This window comes from Sarcophilus harrisii, chromosome 3, assembly GCF_902635505.1.
Source record: "Sarcophilus harrisii chromosome 3, mSarHar1.11, whole genome shotgun sequence".
NCBI lineage: Eukaryota > Metazoa > Chordata > Mammalia > Dasyuromorphia > Dasyuridae > Sarcophilus > Sarcophilus harrisii.
Window position 1 is genome coordinate 460990119 of NC_045428.1, and position 15683 is coordinate 461005801.

Below are 15683 nucleotides of genomic sequence, written 5' to 3' on the forward strand. Positions count from 1 at the left end.
TATATTTAAAGTATTCTAAAGTCTGTCCTCCTGGTATGGATACTAGTTCATTAAAAATCTCTTCTGGATAGAGAGCTAAAGGGGATAAGATTTCCTCACTGAGTTTCTAGTAATAGCTTTCACTAATAACCTCTTTCTATACTTCTACTTCTCCCTTAACTCTATCAAATACTTCAGTAGTGACTTTAATAGTAAGATCAATGTCATAAGAGAGCTTAAAAGGAAGTACAGATGTTTCCTTATCTCACTGTCTACAATCCAATTCTACCATCTTTCTACAGACAAACATGTCACGTGACAAATGAAAAGAAGAGGCAAAGATAAAAAATTAAAAAGTATAAAACCACCTTTATTTATAAAATCTTAGAATTATTGAAGAAAATAGCAAGGTACACAAAATAAATTATCCATCTAATACATCTGGGAAACTGAAAAGCAGGATCTTGTTCTTAGAAAGAAAGAGAGAAGCAGCTAGGAATTGTGAGAACCTTCTTTCTGTCCGAAGTAAAACAATGCTAGAGGTCACCTAGTCCAGCTTCCTCATTTTACAGATAAAGTAACTAAGGTTCAGAAAGGTCACTTGTCAGTCAGTAGCAAACTAGAATTTGAACTGTGATTTTTTTTTTTTACTTCCAACAGGTAGAACTTAGTCTACAATAAATTCCTTCTGTTTAAAAAGAATAGAAAACCCAACAAATCATCTCTAGAAATTTCAAGAGTTTAGTGTACTGAACTTAATGAATAGGCCCGCAAACACTCTTTCAAAGTTGCAGGTGACCAAATATATCAAAGACAAAATAAGGAAATTTTAGAATTTTAGTAGAAAAATTAAATTAGATTTCCAATTGAAATGACAGCATTTACTACAATTTTCACAACAAACCCAATATTAGTTTTTTTCCAAAACAAAAAAATTTCCTTGAAAATTTACCAACTCAATTTTCTGAATTTTTCTTGTGATAAAGTTAAAGAAATTATAATCTGCATTAATCTGGGGAAGTTTGTGGAACTGATCTTCAAAGTTCTCATTTCCTTAAGCTTATATTTAAGACTTCCCATTGGGGATGATCTAGGTTTCTTTTAGGAGGGCAGTTGCGTTCTCAGTAATTCTCCAGTTCCATAAAAGCAAAACTGATTATGGAAAATCATGATCATGGTGCTGACACATCAGCTAAGGATGAATTTATGCTGAACCTAGAATGGTGAGAAGCCTTAGTTGGGGAAACAGAATTCACTAGGCCTAGGTAAAGATTAACTCTACTTTGGTCCTACTACCAATTCAACAAGTGACCACAAGCAAATCATAAGACCACACCAGTACAGACTTTTAGAACAGCAAGAGATTTTCTACACCATGTAGTTCAGATATTTGAGTTAAGATGAAAGGATATTGTTAGAGCATCTCAAAAATCAGTGCTTGCACAGATAAGGTGCTTAATAAACATTTGCTGAAACAAAGGTCAAGAGAATTCTTTGAGGTTGGAGCTATGAACATATAGCTTTCAAGCATTTTGACAAATAATTAATTTGGTTTAAAATGGTCAAAATGGTCTAATCAAAAAATAATTTGATAAATTTTTTTTCTGCCACCCACTAGGATCTGTTTTGGCATCTATCAAATCCCAATTTAAATGTTTTATCATTAAGTACTGACTAGCAACTGACTGGTTAAGTTACCTATCAGAAAAAAAAAGTTTAGGAAGCTGCCATGACAAACCAAGCTCATATCAGAGAGAGATTTTTTTGTTTTTGTTTTTATCTGCTCAGCAGGAAAACTAATATTTTATTCACTGATTAAAAAAGGGGATATCAGAAAATACTTGATTAATTTCAAGTTTAGTTTCACCTTCCAAAGTATTATTTCTTTCATATAAGGATTCTCAATATTCATAGAAACTATTTACTTTTCCTCAAGCCTTCTAAAGAAAAAACTGCAAATAAAATCTCTGCCTCCAAGTCATGGAATTGGAGAAGAAGCCATGTTTTCGGTTAGGTTTTTTGGTGATGTAGAAGATATAAATATTTAAGATGATAATGTGTTTCAAAATCCAAAGTTCCCATCTCAGATTCTGATGTATAACTAGAAAACAATAAAGATAATTGATGATACTTGGAAATTCATTTGAACACATGATCTATCCAAATATTTTTATCTTTGGTCAGAAGAATAAAATAAATTCAGAACAGATGATGACTGAGAATCTCTAAAAGAGAAATTTTCACAAATATTTCTTCTTCATCAGCAGCAGAGCAGTCAGGTACTGTCTGTCTCAAGCCTGACTGCTGACCTTTTAATACAATTGCACTTGTGTGATTTACATGTAAGAGAAACTAGGTTTAGACTCCAATCTGTATTCTTTCCATAAGGCATGGTGTAATCCATCCATCAAGGACTAACTTCTGAGAGAGTATAAAGATATCTATGTTGCAATCCTACTCCCTAGAATCATACACCTGATAAGTTGAATCCAAATACCCGCTGAAGAATTGATCTAGAGTGTAGACTGATGCCAGAATCTTACTGCTACAGAATCTTCCAATTCCTTCTGCGTGCAGATGCAAAACTGTGAATAGCGAGTCGCATCGATGAGTTACTTTCAGAAATCTCACAAGATGAGATGACAGAATGTAGTGCTTGAGTATATGCTGTAAACCAAGAATTTTCACATTGATTAAAAAAAAATTAACTTCCAAAATAACGTAAAGTTAACTTCTCCACAGCCCAATCTTTCTCTATTAGTTCTGTTTCCCTAACCTGGAAATACATCATCTAAATAATAATAACAATCAATCAAACAAACAAACAAACATATTACCATCACTTAAGCACTCAGTGTAATTCTCTATGATTATAAACAGATGCAAATCTGTATTGGTAGAGGGAATTTTCTTGAAGAAAGTTTTCTATGCCAATAAAATAAGAATTTCCCTCCGGCCTCCAAGAGTTCAACCCCTGACCTTTAGTGCTTATGCAGCATTTTGAAGACTGCAAAGGGTTTTACTTCCATTATCTCATTACAATTTCACAACAACCTGTGGAGCTAGGTAGTAGAGGTATTATTACCATCTTACAAATGAGCAGAGGAAGTAATTTGAATGATATTAAAATAATTTAGGCCACCAGTATAAAAAACACAAAGTATCTCATATACTCCACTGAATCTCACTAAAAGTATCTCATATACACTATTTTAGGACACAGAAATGAGTGCCTTTGTTATTAATCAGGACCCAAGAACCTCGATGATGATTAATTTGCTCCCCCAAGATCAGCAGGCAGCATTTCCAGTCAGCTAGGGTTCTTAATGATGGAGTTGGTACTTTACCAAATCATGTCAATATCCCAAGAAAATGGACAATTCAAAACTTCCTTGCCTCCAGGAAAGAGGTGCAGATTTATGGGGAAATGTTGTATATTTTACTTTAACTAATGAGTTTTTACTTTAACTGATATTTTGTTATAAACTTATTATTTGAAAATAAAATTTTACATGAAAAGTTTAAGATTATATTCTCAATGTAATAAATAATATAAATGACATTAAAGAACACCTAGATATACTCCATAGTCTGGGAATGGCTAGAGTTCTATTCTATGTGGCTGTTAAATACCTATTCTGCTTTCCTTCTGTATAACCAATGGGCTGTGTTTACAAGTTAAATAATAAGGACTTAATATGAAAATAATTTTCGAACATAAGAGAGTAAGTAAAATGATATACACAAAGATCAGGTGACAAATATGAATAATTTTCAACCTTAACATGTCTCAGCTTTTTGCCATCAGATCTCACATTTTCCTAAAAACATACCTTGATTGTTTTTATAGAAGATACAATTATTGGCACAGGTATCAGGATGAGCATCCCAGAAATCAGAACCACAGCAGCATAATGGAGGCAAATCAATATTATGCAGTCGCATCTTCTCTTGTATCTGGGCTCTTAAAGCTTCTATATATCTGTAAAAATCACAGCCAACATTTATTAAACACTCTCTATGTGCCAGTCTATGACACAAAGAAAATATGGGTAAGGCAGGCAAGGAAGGCAGAAAATCCTGGCGTCTTAATTATTAATTCATCATAAATAAAGTAGATTGAAGAATCAAACCAGACCTTCTAAGTGATTTCCTGAGTAAAACATTTTCTGCTTTTGTACCTTAATTTATTTTTTAACCATCTCTACAACATGGGGAAAATATTATAAAGTATTCTTTTCTCAAGTTAAGAAGTTTTTATTAAGAACATATTATGTGCTAGGACCTGTACTAAGCACTGGTAATAAAAAGACAGAAACAAAAGTTTTTGTTCTCAAGGAACTAAAATTCTAGCGAATAAAATGATACATAAAGAACTTGGCAGAAAAGATATAATACAGAATAGGCAGAAAGCATTCTGAAAGAAGGAATGAATATTAGCAGCTGAGGGATCTCCTGGAGGAGATAGAATTAAGTTTAATCCTGAAGGAAACTAGGGGAAAATTAAGAAGTGGAGGGGATGGGAGAGAACATTTCAAATGTGGGTGACTGTTGGTACAAAACCACAGAAATGAAGTCTCATATTATAGGAATTGCCAGGCAGTCAATGAACATAGAGTATTTAGAGAAGAGTAAAATTTAAGAAGGATGGAATGGTAGAGATAGGATATAAAAAGTTTTATATGCCAAATAAAGGAGTTTTCATTTGATCCTAAAAGTAAAAGGAAAGTAAAAGGGAGAAAGAGAGTGACATACCTATGTATTAAAAAAAAATTATCTTGGCAAGTGAATGGACAATGAATTGGGGTGTGGAGAGACTTGAGGAAAAGATACCAATTAGAAACCTGTTGCAATAATTTCAGCAAGAGGTTATGAGAACCTGAAGGAAGACTGTGACTCTGGGAATGGAAAGAAGGAAATGTATATGAGAGATGTTGTAAAGATGTGCTAAAGGATAGGAATAAATCTTTTTTTCTCTCTCAACATTATTTTTCCAATTACATGTAATGATAGTTTTTAACATTCATTTCTGTAAGATTTTGAGTTTTAAATTTTTTCTTCTTTTTTCCCTTACCTCCCTCCTCCTTAAGACAGCAAGCAATGTGATATAGGTTATACATATTTTAAACATATTTCCTTATTAGTCATGTGGAACAAATCTTGAAAAAGGATTGAATATGAGGGATGAATGAGAGTGAAGAGTCAAGAATGACTTAGGTTGGGAGCCTTGGTGACTGGACTGGGAGAGTCTTCACAGTAATAAAGAACTTGGGAAGACAGCAGAGTTTTAGAGAAAAGATAAGTGATTTTGGTTTGGATGCTGAGTTAGAGATGGCAACAAGAAAACCAGTTCAAAATACTCAAAAGACATCTGATGAGGTGGAATTGGAGCTCAGGCAACTAGGGCTCAATATACAGATATATGGGAATGAGGTACATAGAAATTATAACTGAAACCATGGAAGATGATAAGGTCAGCAAGAAAAAAATAAAAGTATTGGGGAAACATAGATAGCCTCATTTTTCCTGAAAAGGGACAGAACCATGATTCTTTTAAATTTGTAGTAAGTTTTGAACCACTTCTCCCAAAGTACCTGATACATTCTCTGCTCCTCTGCTGCTTTTTATTAGCTACTCCTCTCTTATCTTCCAATTCTAAATCAGTTAATATTTCACATGTCTTTTTCTCGGAATACAAGTCTTCCTGATATGTCATTCTCAAAATCCTTTGCTCTTCAATGCAACGCTGCTGCTCTTTCCATTTCTTAATTCTGGAGACAAATATATAATAATTATTTCTACAAACTGTATACAAAAATTTTGCATGATTTGGCCAAATACTCCTTGGATGCAATTCTCTGGAATCATTACCCCCACCCCCAAAAAACCCCAAAGTCAAAGAATATAGTAGAATAAGAATAAGTTTGTCCTTAATTACAAATAGGTAATTTGGAGATTTCTTTTACAAGAATCTTTTCACACATACCCCTTTACATACAAACAAGTTTTCAGAGGGAAATGGAGAGCTGCAAAGATTTTTATTTGCCATATTCTTCATTATGCCATTTAGTCTGGATGTTATCAAATGTTTATTAAGAACTTACTATGTGCTAGACAGTGTGCGCTAAGAGCTGTAGATATCCTGCCCTCCAAGAACTTACTTTCTAATGGGGATAACAACCTTCACACAACTAGATACATAAAAGGTATATATGGGAGTAGAAAGTCAGTCATCTGAGGGAAGATGCTGCAGAGATATTCAAAAAGATGACAAGAGAAAAGATCATTAGATCAGGCAGTTAAAAAATCTTTGGTAAAGGCACTAGAAAACAGTGATTTCAATTGAATGATGAGGTGAAAAGTCAAACTGGGAAGGCTTTGGAAGTTAGAGAGAGGAAAATAATAGCAGCACCAAGTGTAGATGGTTTTTTCAAGTAATTTGGCCAATAACAAGAGAAGAAAGATAAGGTAGTAGCTATATTGTCAGATATAGCTGTGGAAAGTTGAACCAAATGAAGGTTTTTTTAAGGAAATTGGAGACATGGGTGTTTTTGTGAGCAACATATGCAAAGAGCCAGTACACACAAGGAAGAACTTGAAGATAAGAAAGAGTTGGGAATGATAGCAGAATCTGCTAGGAAAAAATGGGAAAAGATGGGATCAAGGGTGCATGTAGAGGGAGTGGCCTTGGCAAGAAGAGCTATTTCTTCAAGAAAGTTGGAAGTGAAGGTAAAGATAACAGGGGAAGATGTTTAAGTAATATGAAATGAAGGGGAGGAAAAAAATGGGGAGTTATCAATAAATAGCCTCGATTTTTTTCAGAGAAGTATAAACTGAAATCTTTAGCTAAGAGAGTAGAGATTCAGTGGAAGGCTTAGGGAATATAGTTTGGAATAGTTGCTTTGGTGAAAGGAACAGAGATTTATTAGAAAGATATAAAAGGATTGTCTTGATGAAGTGAGGATACTTACTTCTGGAATATAAATTGAAGTTCTGAAATATAAATGTGTAATGGATCTAACCAGTCAAGTTTCATGACTATTCTCTAGTTATGTTGAATAGCAAGTGAATTAGGAGCAAAAGAGGTAAGTGGTAGGAGTAATCCAGATTTGGCATTCGGAAAAGAATGTTTGGAGATAGAATGAGGGAGCAAATGAGCTGAGTTAAAAAGAACAGAGAAGAATTGGTTTACTGGTGAGGGCCTGATAGTTTGGGGAAGAAAAGAGGGGTAGAGAGGATGGAGATTACAAGGATGAATAAAAGGGTAAGAAGTTGTAAAGCAAAGGGAAAGACTAAATGATCAGATAAATTATGGAGTTTTTAAACAAGGAAGTAGAACACTTGTGGGTGATGAAAAAATCAAGGATATGACCATTTTTGTGTGAGGTAGACTAGAGGAGCAGGTCATGCAATTAAGCAAATTGAGGAACTGAGATGTTAAGCGTGCTTGAAGGATTAGCAATATTGACTCTTCCTTTGTCTTCACCAAATCTAATTAGCTTTTTTCTCAATAATTTTTTATTTCATTTTACATATGAAGATAGTTTTCAACATTCATTTTCTTTTTGCTCATAGGAATATATTTTATTTTTTTCTCAAAAGTTATGTTTTTTTCTGTTTATAGCAGACCTTTTTGTAATGGCAAAGAACTAGAAACTGATGAGAATGGCTGAGTAAGCTATGGTATGAATGTAATGAAATATTATTATTCCTATGAGAACAGTATGATGATTTCAGAGAGGCTTAAAGAAACTTACATGAACTGATGCTAAGTGAAATGAGAAGAACCAGGAGAATATTGTACACAGCAAAAGCTAGATTATGTAATGAGCAACTGTAATGGACAAGGCTCTTTTCAACAGCTAGGTTATTCAGGCCAATTCCAATAGACTTGCGATGAAGAGAACCATCTTCATGCAGAGGAAGAACTGTGGGGACTGAGTATGGATCACAACATAATATTTTCACTTTTTTGTTGTTGTTTGCTTGCATTTTGTTTTCTTTGTCTTTTTTTTTTCTTTTTGATCTGATTTTTTTTTTGCAGCATAATAATTGTGGAAATATAAATATAAGAATTGCATATGTTTACCTTAGATTACTAGCCATCTAAGGGAGGGGATGGGAGTTTTTGAAAAAGGGAGAAAAAATTTGGAACACAAGGTTTTGCAAGGGTAAATGTTGAAAATTATCTATGCATATGTTTTGAAAATAAAAAGCTTTAAAAAATAAAAATACAAAACAGCATTTTGTTTTCCAACATTCATTTTTATAAGAATTTGCGTTCCAAATTTTTTCTCCCTTTTTCCCACTCTTCCATCTCTCCTCCCCAAGACAGCAAGAAATCTGTAGATTATACATATGCAATTCTTTTGAACATATTTTCATATTTGTGATGTTGTCCAAGAAAAATCATACTGAATGGGGAAAAAATCATAAAGAAAAAGCAAACAAACAAAAAAAAAAGTGTCATGCTTTTATCCACATTCTGTCTCCACAGTTCTCTCTGGATGTGGATCTATCACAATTGATCATCATATAATCTTGCTATTTCTGTGTACAATGTTTTCCTAGTCCTACTCATTTCACTCAGTATCAATTCATGTGAGTCTTTCCAGGGTTTTCTGAAATCAGCCTACTCATCATTTCTTATGAAATAATAATATTCCATTACAACATTATTACAATATAACTTATTCAGCCATTCTCCAACTGAGGGGCATCCACTCAATTTCCAATTCCTTTTAAAAAATTTTTATTAAAGCTTTTTATTCACAAAACATATGAATGGGCAATTTTTCCAACACTGACTCTGGCAAAATCTTTTGTTCCAAATTTTCCCCTCCTTTCCCCATCTCCTCCCCTATCTGGCAGGTAATCTAACACATGTTAAATATGTTAAAATACATGTTAAATCCAATATATGTATACATATTTATACAGTTATCTTGCTGCACAAGAAAAATCAGATCAAGAAGGAAGAAAAAGAAAACAAAATGCAAGCAAATAACAACATAGAGAGTGAGAATGCTATGTTGTGTTCCACACTCTGTTCTCAATTTCCAATTCCTTGCCTCTACAAAAAGAACTGTTACAAGCATTTTTACACATGTGGGTCCTTTTCCCTCCTTTTAAGATCTCTTTGGGATATAGACCCAGTAGTAACCCTGTAGGATCAAAGGGTATACACAGTTTAATAGGCCTTTGGGCATAGTTCAAAATTGCTTTCCAAAATGGTTGGATCATTTAATAACTCCAAAAACAATGCATTAGTGTCCCAGTTTTCCCCACATCCCCTCCAATATTTATCATTATCTTTTCCTGTCATTTTAACCATCTCCATCTTTCTCTAAAATATCTCTTGCACCTATCTTCTCTCTTTTCACATCTACTTAGCACTTGTTTAGTAATTCTTTGATACATATAGCATGCAGTACCATATATATACAATAGGAGGAATTAGAAAGGACTTTTTGAAGCAGTTAATACTTGTTGAGCCTTAAAAGGATCCAGGGGTTTTAAGAAGCATGAGTGAGAACGTTCCCAGAATGGAGAACAAAGATCTATAAAAGTAGAGTGGCAGGGGAAAGAATGTCATATATAGAGGGCAGCAAAAGGGCAACCTTAGCTACAGTGCAGAATGTATAAAGAATAACAAAGAAAGACAAGATGGCACTAGATTAAAAGAGCTTTAGATGACAAAAAGAACAATATTTATATTATCCTAACGGAAATGGGGAATTGCAGAATTTTCTTCAGCAGTGGCATGGTCAGGCTTACACTTTAGGAATATCAACTGGCAGTTGTGTATAGGATGGATTGTAGAGAAGAGAGATAAGAACAGTGAAACTACCCAGGGTACTACAATAATCCAGAAAAGATGTGATGAGGGCCTGAGCTAAAATGGCTCATCATTTTTCACCTAGGATACTAGACAAAACAGCTTCCCTGTCTTCCTTGCTTCTAGTCTCTCCACTATCCTACTTACTTCATATTCAAAGAAAAAAAGAAAAAACAAACAAAAAATCCCAAACAAACCCTTCCTCTAAATTGGCCTACTGAATAAAATAAAATGCTAAATTCTTAGTCTGACATGTAGGACCACCCCAGCATCTGTCCACTGATCCAGGTTATCTATTGTAAGTTCAAGAGGAAGAATATATTTTCTAAGATTAACACATCCCCAATTAGAAGTCTGTCCTGTTTGGGTTGTAATAACCAGGTTCTAGAAAGAGCAGTTAAATTTGGAAATTGTTCTGGATGTTGGTTTAAGTCATTTAGAGCATTAAGTCATCTACAATATTGTTCATAAATACTATTTATGAACAGTTCTACTTTTTATTAGAATGACAAGAACACTGAATTTAGAATTATCTTCTGTGTGCTCTTCCATCCTCAATTCAGTAATCTTTGCTAAACTATAAACTAAATCTAGGCACTCTTCAAAAAAATGGAAAGGATGGGGAACAAGATAATTTAGTATACAGATCTGCAGTTTAATAAGAGAGTCTTTTTAATAAAGTGGCCTAAAATAAAAATCCAGTAACAACTACAATTTCATCCAACAAATCCTAAGCCCAATAATCAGGATAAAAAGGTCAAGGGAGAAAAGAAGCTCATTGTTGTTACTTAGCTAAAAGGTTCTGTTTTATTCAATTTAAGGTCAATATTTGTATGTCAGGAAAAGAAAAGATATAAAAGCTGTGAGGGAAAGTGTGCAAGGAGGAAACATTAAAGATGCCAAAAAGGACATAGAGAAGGAAGAAATACAAATGTTGAGTTATATTAAATTATACAGCACCTTCCTTCTTAAGAGTTCAATACTTATAAAAATAAAAAAGATAAAGAGACTGAAAGACTTTAAAATTTAAAAGATCAAGCTAAGATGCTAGATAGATAGAGGGAAGATTGTCTGTATCTTTAAATAAGATAGCAGGGGCAGCTAGGTAGTGGAGTGGATAGAGCACCAGCCCTGAAGTCAGGAAGACCTAAGTTAAAATTTGGTCTCAGACAATTAACACTTCCTGGCTGTGACACTGGGCAACTGCCTCAGCAACAACAACAACAACAACAACAAAAAGATAGCAGATGTTGGGTCTGATGAATTTACATATACCTAGGGTAGAATCTAAACATAGTATATGAAAGAACATGAAAAAGTAGTTAAAGAGAAAAGTATACGCCTAAGGTATGAGAGGGAAGACAGGGAAGGTAAAAGGAAGAATTATGAATTTAGTTAAATACATTTCTTTTCCTTATGGAAAAGGCCAAGGGGAAACAAATCAAATAAAACTGAAAGACGAAACATTAATTGAATGGCCACTGTTGGCTACCAAAGAAAATTTGTGGTGACAATGTTTAAGTAAAAAAAAAAAAAAAATTTAATGTGAAGAATTAGATTGATAATTGAGAAGAAAACAATTTCAATTTAAGACTCTTCAGATTACCTGAACTATGACCAAAACAAGATCTTAAATAGTTTATTTCAAAAACTATTAAAGGAAAATCGCCCAAATCTCTTAGGAAAGTAGAAATAGTAGGCAAAGTAGAAATAGAATCTATCAATTACCTTCTAAAAGAAACCTTCAAATGAATATTTCTAGGAATATTATATCCAAAATAAAGAGTTTCTAAATCAAATAAAAAACAGGTCTAGAAGCCAGACATAAAAGGAAGCACTAAGAACTCAGAATCATCTGTTATTTAGAAACTACCACCATAAAAGGGTGGAGAGCTTGGAATAAAATATTTTGAAGGCAAAGAAAAGTACAATGTTACAGCTGAAAAATCAAACAAATGAAATTTATAATAAAAAGTCCAGAGTTGCAAGCAAAATGAAGTTCAAACACAGGAGTTAAGAGAAATATATATATTGTTTTTAAAGTATAAGTGAAAAATAAGGAACTAAAATAAGGACAAATGATTAATATTCTAATATGGAAGATGTTATGTGTGTCCCTACAGAATCATAATATCATTAGAGGTAGAAGAGGGGGTCCAATTAGAAAGAAAATCTGGGAATGGTTCTTTAAGTCTTTAAGATCTTAAGAACAGAAAAAAAAAGGGAATAATATATTACAGGTGGGAATGGGGGGAAGGGAAAGGACAGTTAAAGAAAATTAAATCACACAGGGTGCTCAAGTAGATATCTATACAAACAGAAAAGAGAGAGCCCATAGGGAGAGAATAGCTGACACCTAACAATATCACCCAATAATCTTATTTGAATTGGTCAAGGAGGGAAGAATACAAACACATACATATACCTAGATGGAAACAAAAATATATCTCACTTAAGCAAACAAGTGAGAAACGTAAGAAGGGAGAAAGAAGAATTAGTGGGAGAGTCAATTAAAAAAGAGACAGCTAAATGGCACAGTGGATAGAGTGCTGGACTTAAGAGTGAGGAAGACTCATATTTTTTAGTTCATATCCAGCCTCAGAACCTTAATAGCAGCATGACCCTGGAGAAGGAAACGGCAATCCCTCCAGTATCTTTGCCAAGAATTCTCCATGGAGAAGTCCATGGGATCACAAGGAGTCAGATATGACTGAACAACAAATATAAAAAGGCTTTAAAATTAAGGACTATGAAAGGCTTTTTATAGAATGTAGGATTTTAGTTGAGACTTGAAGGAATCCAGGGAAGCCAAGAAAAATAAAGTTTCAGGAATTGAGGGATAGTCAGTGAAAATGCTCAGTGTTAAGTGATGAAGTATTGTGTGCATGAGGTGACAAGAAGGCCAGTGTCCAAGGGGAATAAGGTATGAGAAAACTGGAAAGGCAGGAAGGGGCCAGATTATGAAGGCTTTGAAAGACAGAAAATTTTATATTTGATCCTGGAGATAAAGGGGAGTCACCAGAACTTATAAATGGGAGAAAATGTGATATGGTCAGATTGATGTTAATTATTAAGATCATCAATTTGATAGCTAAAGGGATGATAGACTGCAATGGGGAGAAGACTTGTAGCAGGGTAAATAAAAAGCAAATTATTGCAATAATCTAGGCATGAGGTGATAAGGGTATATAACGGTATAGTGGAAGTGTCAGAGGAGAGAAAGGGGAATGCTACAAAGGAGGAAATGACAGGACTAGGGATAAGACAAAGTGTGAGGATCTGAGAATAACAATAGGTTTCAAGCTCGAATAACTAGGAAGGAGTAGTACCTTCAATGTAATAGGGTAAGTTAGGCACTTTGGAAAGAGTACTTTAGGTTGAATAATGGTGTCATAAATTAGAATGAAGAATTAAGAACATAAGGAGAGAAGAAGTAGAGGCCATCGATCGCACCTAGATCTCTCAAAGAGTTCTGTTATAAACTAGAAGCTAAGTGGATGTCCATCAGTTGAAAAATGGCTAAATAAGTTATGGTATATGAATGTTATGGAAGGTTACTGTTCTATAAGAAATGATCAGCAAGATGATTTCAAAAAGGCCTGGAGAGACTTACATGAACTGATGCTAAGTGAACTGAGCAAAACCAACAGAACACTACACAATAACAAGATTATATGATGACCAAATTTGGTGGACTTGGCTCTTTTCAACAATGAGGTGATTCAGGTCAATTCATTTAGACTTGTGATGGAAGAGCCATCTGCATAAAGGAAGAGCACTATAAGGGTTGAATGTGGATCACAACATAGTATTTTCACCTTTTTTGTTGTTTGCTTATTGGTTTTTTCTTTCTTATCTCCCTCCTCCCTTTTTGATCTGATTTTTCTTGTGTACCTTGATAAATGTGGAAATATATTTAGAAGAATTACACATGTTTAACCTATACTGGATTATTTACTGTCTAAAAGAGGGGGTGAGAGCTGGAAGGGGAGTGGGAGAGAGGGTGAACAATTGGAACATGAGTTTTTGCAAGGGTGATTGTTGAAAACTATCTGCATATATTTTGAAAATAAAAAGCAATTATTAAATTTTTTTAAAAAAAGAGTTCTTTAAAAGAGAGGAGAGATATAGGAAAATAGCCAATGGAGATGGAAAAATCAAGTGAGGGTTTTTTGAAGATGGGAGAGATTTGGATATGTTTGTAGGTTGTAAGGAAGTAGATAGCAGAGAAGGAACAATTGAATTTTAGTGAAAGAGTAGAAATAACAAACAGGGAAATTTACTGGAGAATGGAATGAGATGATTTGGGAATGCAGGAGTTAGCTTTGTCAAGAAGAAAAATTAACTCTTGATGTGAAATAGAAGTGAAGGGGGAGACAGTGGTAAAAAGCACCTGAGTGATGTAAGAGGGAGAGAGGGAGCATGAGACAAATTAATTACTTTTATAGGCCAGAACTCTGAACTTGAAACAAGGATGCTTACAAGGTACTAAGTGGAATTGATGAGACAATGATTATCTAGTTTAGCATGATTCAGTATGACTGATTTAGTCTTATAACAAATAATGGTTTCCTAGTGATATAATGATTGGTTTATACTCAGTGTGGAGCATATAAGCAGGGACTGAGAGCACAAAGGATAAGCGCACTGGAAGCTCTCGGAGCCAAGAAGACAGAAATTCATTTCACCTTCAGTCAGGCTCCTGGTGGCCTGGCCTCCTGCACTTCTCTACTGAAACCAAGACTCTAGAAGGCCTCTTAAGAAAGTTAAGCGGGCCCTAGGCAAGGAGACAAGACTTTGAAGGAGATAATAAAGGATTTGGACTTTACCCCTGGGTACTCTTGTGGTGATTACTCTGATTGAAAGGAAGGCTGCTTCCAAAGACCCCCAGGGAAACTGAACCAGAGAACACTACAAATTACCTCAATTTTTTTCGGTGAAATATGAGGCAAGGTTTTCAGCTGAGAGAATGGGAATAAAAAGAGTCATGGAAAGTTGGAAGAGGGATGAGAAGGTTTATGAGAATCCCTGTGGTGAGTGGGATATGTCAATTAATTAAAAAGGTACAGAAGAACTGCATTGCAACAGTGAGATTTTCCCCTGAATCACTGCATTGTAGAGCCAAAGGGGCTTGCATAGCTCAAAAAAACAATGAGCTATATATTAAGATGGACACATCATAGTGAGATTTCCTTTCAAATGTGAATCACTGGAAAAGGAAATGGCAAATCACTTCAATATCTCTGTCAAGAAAATCCCAAGGACAGTACAAAAGTGATAAAAGCCATGATACCAGAAGATGAACTCCTAAGTTTGGAAGCTTTCCAACACACAACTGAGTAAGCAAAGAGGACAACTACAAGTAGCTCTAGTACTAATAAATCGTCTGGGGTAAAAATGAAAAGAAGCTCAGATATAGATATATCTGATTATGAAAGGAAAGTCTGATGCTGAAAAGATCAATATTGTATAGGAATCTGGAATGTAACATCTGTGAACTAAGGAAAATTGGATGTAGTTAAATAGGAGATGGAAAGATTAAATACTGACATCTTGGGTATCAGTGAACTTAAAAGGATGGGAATGGGAAAATTGAATTCAGGTGATCACTACATATACCATATACTTATGGTCAAGAATCCCTTAGAAGAAATGAAATAGCCTTTGTAGTCAATACGTAAGTGAGAAAAGCTGTGCAAGATTATCATTTCAAAAATGACAGAATGCTATCTGTTTCAATCCAAGGCAAACCATTCAATATCACAGTAATACCACTAATGCCGAAGAAGCCAAAGTTGATCAAGTCTATGAAAACCTATGACATCTTCTAGAAATAACATCAAAAAAAGATTCATCATAGGGGATT

The 15683-nt window shown here is 34.3% G+C and overlaps 1 protein-coding gene across 2 annotated transcripts in view; it reads right to left on the minus strand.

The window, feature by feature from the left end:
- Positions 1 to 328: 328 nt before the first annotated feature.
- CCDC15 (coiled-coil domain containing 15) overlaps positions 329 to 15683 on the minus strand; it is a 51546-nt gene continuing 36191 nt past the window's right edge. Inside the window, exons 9-11 of one of the 2 annotated variants that reach the window (XM_012545132.3) lie at positions 5574 to 5750; positions 3813 to 3961; positions 329 to 2646 (exon numbers count right to left, since the gene is read on the minus strand). In XM_012545132.3, the coding sequence (XP_012400586.2) occupies positions 2525 to 2646; positions 3813 to 3961; positions 5574 to 5750 (448 nt within the window). In that variant the 3' untranslated portion in view covers positions 329 to 2524. The remainder of the gene's footprint in view (positions 2647 to 3812; positions 3962 to 5573; positions 5751 to 15683) is intronic. The other variant, XM_012545134.3, reaches the window with a different exon arrangement.